The following is a 9148-nucleotide window of genomic DNA, read 5'->3' as shown; positions in this document are numbered from 1 at the left end:
TAATTTTTTTTTTTTTTTTTTTTGTAGAGATGAGGTCTCACTATGTTGCCTAGGCTGGTCTTGAATCCCTGGACTCAAGCAATCCTCACACCTCAGCCTTCCAAACTGCTGGAATTATAGGCATGAGCCACTGTGCCCTGCCTGTTATATTTTAATGAGCAATAAAACATCTAACTTATCAATATGTTCATAGTATACTGCTTCTGGTTTATCATTGACCTTTGTACTTAAGTTCCCCTTAACTTTTTCTTCTCTCTTTGAGGCCTGGTCAAAAAAGCAGTTCACCAACAAACTTTTCCAAACTTATTAGCAATGGTTATAAGGATGAGTGGTTGCAGCAGCAGCGAGCTGATTCAGACAAGAGGACCCCAAAGACATCCAGGGTGTCAGTGTCATCTCAGTCCACCCAAGACCTTGAAGGGCCCCAGGATGCAGAGACACTGCAGAACACAGAAGCTCCTGAAGGCTCTGAGAAAGTCCCAGGTGAGGTGCTCAGCAGTGCAGGCTCCCCTGAGGGTCTGGTTAATTGTTCTGGCCACATCTGACATTCTTGTCTCATGATGTCCCTTATAGTGGGAAATGAGTCATCTGAAAGCCATGTTCCAAAACCCACAGAAGTACTAGGGTTATAGATAAACGTGGGGATAGCATGTTTTCCTTTTGCTTCTTTATTCGGATGAGTAGCAAACAAACATCATGGCTTGTCAGGCTTTATAATTCCTTGTATTTGTCAAAAATTTTGATAGTGCCTTTGCTATACCAAACAAATAGTAGACCAAATAATATCAATTTTATTCTACTGGGTCCAAAAAATTCTGACCTATAGTACTTGGACTACTGCATAAGTAGTTGATCCTCTTTGAGGCCCCTTCATAAAAAGCCGTCCTTTGATATATTTTAAAGGAATATATCAAAATTCAAACTTGAAATTATTCCATTTAAAATATATCAAAATATATCAAAATTCAAACTTGAAATTACTCCATTATCAGCATTTCTTAAGCTTTGAATAATTTAGAACTTTCTCTGTAATTCAAAATAATATATTAATTTTATTTTTAAGGGTCACAGAAGTAGTCTTGTTTTTTAGACACATTTGTCTTAAAGCCTTCTGAGTGTAATGTTTGGTATACATGGCTTTATTAATTATTGATCATTTGCCTCTATACAACTAATTTTTACTATTGAGGCCTCATTTCTTTGATGAAGAAGAAAGAAGGCATGTTATATCTCCTCCAGTGTTTGAAGCACTTGATGTGATTATCCTGTAGATGAGATCTCTGCTTACCTGTCCACACCAAGTGCCTTGCTGTATTCCTTGAGTGCTGACTCACTCTCTCCTTTATCCTGATGGATGAGATGGTGACAAGTTCACACTCAATGTTTTTTATTTTGTTTGAGTTGGAGGTCTCACTCTGTCACCAGGCTGGAGTGCAGTGGCACACTCATGGCCACCGTAGCCTCGACCTGCTGGACTCAGGTGATCCTTCCGCCTCAGCCTTCCAAATAGCTGGAATTACAGATGTGCACCACCATGCCCAGCTAATTTTTTTGACTTATTGTAGAGACAAGGTCTCCCCAGGTTGCCCAGGCTGATCTTGAACCCCTGAACTCAGGCAATCCTCCCACCTCCACCTCCCAAAGTGCTGGGATTACAGGCGTGAGCCACTGCACCTGGCTGATGCTGTTAAAAAGTGCCCTTGAACTTTGCAATGTCAACAGTGTTTTATGACTTATTGTTAAGTAATGTAGACTTTTTACTAAACCTTTAAATAATTAATTATGACTACTTGTAATATTTGATCTGTTTGATTAAACTGAACAACTAATGTGTTTGTTCTGTATTACAGGATCTTCTCCAAGTGAGTATTTACAGAGAAACTGACCTGCATGGAAATACAAAAGTATCTTAACAAAAAAATTGTTGGACACAGTCCTGCAATCTGAGACTGTGGCCCCTCAGCAATCTGCAGTGTCCTTCTCCAAACTGCATGTATTCTGATCACAAAAGTCTGTGCCATCTATGCTTTTTAAAAATATTTTATTTTATTGCATTTTGTTATAGAGATGTGTGGTAAAAGTCAGGATTAGGTACACAAGTAGGCTGCATGCAGGTGAAGTTTGGGCCTCCAAGTGATCCTCACTTCCCTTGGTTTAGGACCAGATACTTTTTGTGTTGTTTTGTCGTATCAGTGTCAAACTACTGCTGATCTCTCCCTCGTGCTGATGTGACTAATGTTCAGGTCCCACTTATGAGTGAAAGCATGCAGTATTCAATTCTTTGTTTCTGTGATAGATCACTAAGTATGATGGCCTCCAACTCTATCCAATTTGCTGCGAAATTCATGATTTTGTTCTTTGTTCTTCTTAATGACTGCGTACTACTCCATTGTACATATGTACCATATTTTCTTTATCTAGTCCACTTTCAATGGGCAGTAGGATTGGTTCCATGTTTTTGCTATTGTGAATACAGCTATAAACATAGTGTGCAGGTGTCTTTTTTGTAGAACAATTTATGTTCCTCCAGGTATATTCCCAGGAGAGGAAGTGCTGGATCATATAGGAGGTCAGTTTTTAGTTCTTTTAGAAATCACTGCAGCCGGGCTTGGTGGCTCAGCCTATAATCCCTCATTGGGGAGGCTGAGGTGAGTGGATTGCCTGAGCCTGCGGATTCGAGACCCGTCTGGACAACTTGGCGAGACCTCATCTCTACAATAAATCAAAAATTAGCTGGGCGTGGTAGCGCTTGCCTGTAGTTCCAGCTACTTGGAAGGCTGAAGTAGAAGGATCACCTGAGCCCAGTAGGTTGAGGCTGTGGTGGCTAGAGTGGCCACTACACTCCAGTCTGGGTGACAGAATGAGACTCCAACTCAAAAAAAAAAAATCACTGCATTGCTTTCCATAGAGGTTGAACTAGCTTGGACTCCCACCAATAGTGCAGAAACATTCCCTTTTCTCCTCACTCATGCTAGCATCTGTTCTTTTTTATTTATTAATAATGGCCATCCTTATGGGCTTTAGGTGGTATCTCATTGTGGTTTTGATTTGCATTTCTCTGAGGATTAGTGAAAATGAGCATTTTTTCATATATCTGTTGGTTGCTTGTATATCTTCTTTTAAAAACTGTCTATTCATGTCCTTTGCTCACTTGTAAATAAGGTTGTTTGTTTTTTTCCTTTTAGCTCATTTGAGTTCCTTGTAGGTTCTGGATGGTAGGCCTTTGTCAGATAAATTAGTTAGCAAATACTTTTTCCTGTTCTGTGTGTTGTTTTCCCACTCTTTTGATGGTTTCTTTGGCTGTACAAAAGCTTTCAGTTTGATGAAGTTCCACTTGTCTATCTTAGCTTTTATGGCATTTGCTTTTGGGATTTGATAAAAAATTGGTTGTCTTCTCTGATGCGCATAAGGATGTTTTCTATGTTCTTTTCTAGGATTGTTATAGTTTGGGGTTTTACCTTTAGGTCTTTGATCCATTTAGAGTTGATTTTTGTATATGGTGATAGGTAGGGATCCAGTTTCATTCTTCTGCATGTGGTCAGCCAGTTTCCCTAGCACCATTTGCTAAATATGGTTTCCTTTCCCCAGTGGTTATTAGTGACTTTGCTGAAGATGAATTGGTTGAGCGATCAAGTTTTTGCTTTTGGAGTCTCTGTCCTGTTCCATTGGTCTATATGCCTATTCTTGTACCTGTACAAGAACGAGTGTTTTGATTACTGTAGCCTTGTAGTAAAATTTAAAGTCTGGAAGTTTGATATCCCTCACTTTGCTCCTTTTGCTGAGGATTGTTTTGGCTATTTGTATTCTTTTCTATTTCCATATGAACTTCTGCATTGTTGTTTCCAGGTCTTAGATAAATGATGTTGGGAACTTGATGGAGATTGCATTGAATCTGTAGATTGCCTTAGATAGGATGGACATTTTGACAATATTAATTCTTCCAATCCATGAGCATGGAATGTTTTTCTATTTGTTTATGTCATCCTTGATTTCTTTGAGCAGCATTTCATAGTTCTCGTTGTAGAGGTCTTTCACATCTCTGGTTAGGTAGACGCAAAGGTATTTCTTTTTCTTTTTCTTTTTTTTTGGTGGCTATTGTGAGTGAAATTGTGCTTTTTATTTGACACTCTGCTTGTTGCTGGTGTATAGAAATGCAACTGTCTTTTGCACACTGATTTTGTGCGCCAAGCTTTACCAGAGTTGATTATCAGTGTGAGGAGGCTTTTGACTGACTCCCTAGGGTTTTCAAGGTATAGATCATATCATCCTCAAAGAGGGATAACAACTTCCTCTTTTCCTATTTGGATACCCGTGATTTCCTTATCTTGCCTGTTGCTCTGGCTAGGAATTACAATACTATGTTGAACAGGAGGGGTGAAAGTGGGCATACTTGTCTTCTTCCTATTCTCGGGGGAAAGCTTCCAACTTCTGCCCGTTAAGCACGATGTTGGCTGTGGTTTTATCATAGATGTCTCTCACTGTTTTGAAGACTGTCCCTTCTATGCCTAGGTGCTCAAGAGTTTTTATCAAGGAGCGTTGTTGGATTTTATTGAATGCTTTTTCTGCATCTAATGATATAATCATGTGGTTCTTGGTTTTATATCTGTTGATATGCTGAATTATATTTATAGTCTTGCAAATGTTGAACCAGCCCTGCATCCCAGGAATGAAGTCCATTTTGTCATGGTGGATGATTCTTGAGATGTGTTGTTGGTTCCAGTTTGCTAGAATTTTGTTTAGAATCTTTATATCTCTATTCATCAAGGATATTGCCCTGTAATTCTCTTTCCTTGCTGGGTGTTTGCCAGGTTTGAGTAGCAATATGATGTTGGCTTCATAAAACAAGTTGGCGGGCATTCCATTTTTCTCGATTGCCTGCAGTACTTTCAGTAAGATTGGTATCAATTCATCCTTGTATTGTTTTCTGGGGTTTTTTTTGAGTTGGAGTCTCACTCTGTCGTCCAGACTGGAGTGCAGTGCCACTCCCGGCCACTGCAGCCTCGACCTGCTGGGCTCCGGTGATCCTTCCACCTCAGCCTTCCGAGTAGCCAGAATTACAGGCGTGCGCTACCACACCCGGCTGATTTTTTGGTTTATTGTAGAGTTGAGGTCTTGCTGCCCAGTCAGGTCTCAAACCAGCGGGCTCAGGCAATCCACTCACCTCAGCCTCCCGGGATTACAGGCAGAGCCACCGAGCCTGACTCATCCTTGTATATTTTATAAAATTCAGCTGGGAAACCACTGAGTTCACAGCTTTTTTTTTTTTTTGGTAGGTAGAGTTTTATGACTGAGTCAATTTCCTGGACTGTTATTGATCTGTTTAGAGTTTCAATTTCTCCTTGTTTCAATCTTGGGAGGTTGTGTGATATTAGAAAGTGCTCCCTTTCCTTTAAGTTTTTTAGTTTATTTGAATACAGGTTTTTGTAATAATCTCTGATAATCTTTTGAATTTCTTCAGGGTCAGTTGTGACTTTTCCTTTTGTATTTCTAATTGTGTTTATCTGGGATTTCTCTCTCTCTCTCTCTCTCTCTCTCTCTCTCTCTCTTTCTCTCTCTCTCCCTCTCCTTTGGTCAATCTGGCCAGGGGACTGTCAATCTAATTTATCCTTTCAAAGAACCAATTTTTGGTCTTGTTGATCCTTTCTAATGATTTTTTTGCCTTCTATGTCCTGTAACTCTGATTTTATTTTGGTGATCTGGATTCTTCTGCTGAGGTTAGGATTTAACTGATCTTGCTTTTCCAACTCCCTTAGATGTGACGTTAGCCTGTCTCCTTGTGTTCTTTCTGTTTTCTTGAATTGTACATGCAATGCTATGAATTTTCCTCTTAACACTGTTTTCATAGCATCTCAGAGATTCTGATAAGGTGTGTTTTTGTTTTACTCATTTCCAGGAATCTTTTTATTTCTGTCTTTATTTCCATGTTGACCTAGAAGTCATTCAACAGCATGTTGTTTGGAATCCATGTCTCTGTGTGTTTTAGAGGGATCTTGTTGGTGATATTTCTTTTTATTCTACTGTGATATGAGAAGATGCAATGTATTATTTCAATCTTTTGAAATTTGTTCATGTTTAATTTATGCCTGAGAATGTGATTGATCTTGGAGTATGTTCCATGTGCTGATGAGTAGAAAATATACTCTGTATTTATTGGGTGAAGTGTTCTGTAGATGTCTATTAAGTCCATTTGATCAAGTATTGAGTTGAGGTTTTGAATCTCCCTGTTGGTTTTTTGCCTTGATGATCTATCTAAAGCTGTTAGTGGTATATTTGGGTCTCCTACTATGATTGTGTGAGAGTCAATGTTCTCCTTTAGTTTGCTTAGTAGCTGTCTTATGAAACCTAGTACTCCTGTGTTGAAACCTAGTGCTCCTGTGTTAGGTGCATATATGTTTAGGATGGATATATCTTGCTGGTGGATTGAGCCTTTTATCATTATGTAGTATCCTTTTTAATTATTGATGACTTAATGACCACTTTGTCAGATATTAGAATAGCTAAGCCTGCTTTCTTCTGTTTTCCACTCACTTGAAAGGTCATTTTCCAGCCTCCAACCTTGAGTCTGTGTGTGTCTTTTGCAGTGAGGTGAGTTTCCTGGAGGCAGCAGATTGTTGGATCATGTGTTTTCATCCAGTTTTCCACTCTTTGCCTCTTCAGTGGTACATTTAGTCCATTCATGTTCAAGTTGATTATTGATATATGAGAGTTTATCTCTGTTGTAGGACTACTATGGGGTTATTTTGTTTCCTTTTCATTTATATATTTATGTGTTTTCATTTTTGTTGGTGCTCTGTTAATTCTGTGTTTGCCTGTACTTTTTTGGTGTGTCTGACCTTTATTTATTTTTACATATTCAACACCTTCCTAAGTGTCTCCTGAAGGGCTAGTCTGGATGCAACATATTCTATTAGGAATTGGTTATCTGGAAAGAATTTAATTTTCTAACTGATGAAGCTTAGCTTGGTTGGGTAGGAAGTTCTTGGTTGGAAGTGCTTATCTTTAAGAACATTAAAAATTGGAGTCCAATCCCTTCTGATTTGTAGTGTTTCTGCAGATAAATCTGGAGTGATTCTGATGGGTTTTCCCTGTAGGTAGTCTGACTTTTCTCTCTTGCTGCCTTTAGGATTCTGTCTTTTGTGCTTAATTTTTGGAGGTGAATTACTATGTGTCTTGATGATGGTATTCTCATGTAATATCTTGCAGGGATTCTGTGAATCTCTTGCACTTGGATGTTCATTCTCTAGCAAGTTGGGGGAAGGGACTTTCTCTTGAATGACCCTCATGGAGTATTTGTTCCATGGTGTTTTCATTTTCTCTTTTTGCTTTGGGGATGCCAATCAGGTGAAGGTTTGGTTTTTTGAACAATCACACAGTTCTTGGAAGCTTTCTTCCTTCTTTTTGAGTTTCTTTGTCCCCCTATGTTTTTAACAGTCTGTGTTAATTCCAACTTTTGGTCTTTAAAGTCTGAAATTATTTTCTCTTCTTGGTTGAGCCTGTTCCCAAAACTTGTTACTTTGTTATTGATTTTAAGGATGGAGCTCTTTATTTCCATTATTTCAGAGTAGGCTTTTTTGAAGTTGGTCAACTCCACTTTTACTTACTGTATGATTTCTTTGAGTTTCACTTCATGTTTGGGAAAGGCTCGACCTGACCTCATGAGCAATTTGTTACTGCAGTTTCTCTATCTGCTGCTAAACTCCACCCCATTCTGTGTGTGACTGATGGTGGGAGGTGATGTGAGTTGAGCCAGCACATCCCAAAATCGCTGGCCTCCCTCTCTCTCCCAACATGATCTCAGCTCCTATGCATGCCTAGCTCACAGCAGGGGGATAGGACACCTGGCTTTCCACACCTGCCTTTTTGTTCTCTGTGTATTCAAGGAGACCCAAGCTGGGTGTGGGGAGTTTTCACCCTTCCAAATGTGTTCAGGGTGCCTCCTTTAATCAGGGCCTGGATCCCCACTCTCTGCCCTGTCCTGCAAGAGAAGCACTGATCTGTTCTCTGCCAGTTGTTGACAGTGCGCATATCAGTCAGATTCACCCCACTGATGGCCTTCTCCATGTGGGAACCACTTCTTTTTCCACCTGGGCTCTGACACCCACCACTGCACCCTGGCCAAGTTTCCTTCTGAGTGAAACTGATGTTTTGCACATTGCTGGGAGGGGGTGATCCAGTTCAAAGCATCTTATAATCTTTACCCCTCTCCTTCTCCAATGGGATCTTCCTTTTCTGTGCGCATCTGGTACCCAACAGCTGGTGCAGGTTGGGAGATGGGGTGCCTTGACTGCATGCCTGCCGTGTCTTTCTGGAGTCTGTGCACTCAGAGACTTTGACTGGTTCACGATGGTTAATCCATCCAAAAATGCTCTGAATAACTCCATCCAACCATGGTGGAATCTCTACTCCATCTTGCCAAGTGAAAGTGGTGCTGATGTACTGTTCCATGGTGGCCATCTTGACTCTTCCCCCTCTATCTATGCTTTTTAAACAATCAGAGTTCTAGAAGCATAATTTAGGGACAGCAAAAAAGGGACCACTTACATCATTACAACAAGACTGCTTTATTCCTTTGGGCATATTACACAAAAAATGTTAGTTTATAGACCCTTTTTTTTCCTCACCATATAAGAGTTGAGTGTTGATCCTTTTTTTAAAACATATTTTTTATTTTAAAATTGTGGGGTACAGTTAAGGGTTAGGTATTCAAATATGCATTGTGCAGGTACCCTTGTTGATGAGGTGTGCCCCCCCATCCCCAGACAGATATTGACTACCATTAATCCCACCTTCCTTCCCCTTCCTGTCCCCCCCATAGTTTCCCGCCACTGTCAATCCTTTTCTTATAGTATTACAATAGTTGTTCAAGGTCCACTTATGAGTGAGAACATGTGATACTCAGATCTTTGCTTCTTTGAGAGATCACTCAGTATTATAAACTCTAATTCCATCCAGGTTGCTGCGCAATTCATGATTTTGTTCTTTCTTATGGCCGTGTAATATTCTATTGTGTATATGTACCACATTTTTTAAATCCAGTCCTCTTTTGATGGACAACATGGTTGGTTCCATGATCTTGCTATTGTGAACAATGCTGCAATAAGCATACATGTGCAGGTATCTTTTTTATAGAGTGATTTGAGTTCTACAG

At 39.8% G+C, this 9148-nt stretch overlaps 1 protein-coding gene across 1 annotated transcript in view; it reads left to right on the top strand.

The window, feature by feature from the left end:
• Nucleotides 1-9148, top strand: part of CUNH7orf57 (chromosome unknown C7orf57 homolog) — a 30328-nt gene that overhangs the window by 14001 nt on the left and 7179 nt on the right. The window contains exons 7-8 of the mRNA XM_008062977.1: nt 263-483; nt 1851-1862. Coding sequence (XP_008061168.1) covers nt 263-483; nt 1851-1862 — 233 coding nt within the window. The remainder of the gene's footprint in view (nt 1-262; nt 484-1850; nt 1863-9148) is intronic.

Source organism: Carlito syrichta, unplaced genomic scaffold, assembly GCF_000164805.1.
Source record: "Carlito syrichta isolate Samal-C Ts95f unplaced genomic scaffold, Tarsius_syrichta-2.0.1 Scaffold306292, whole genome shotgun sequence".
Taxonomy (NCBI): Eukaryota; Metazoa; Chordata; class Mammalia; order Primates; family Tarsiidae; genus Carlito; species Carlito syrichta.
This window is presented reverse-complemented; position numbering and strand designations above follow the sequence as displayed.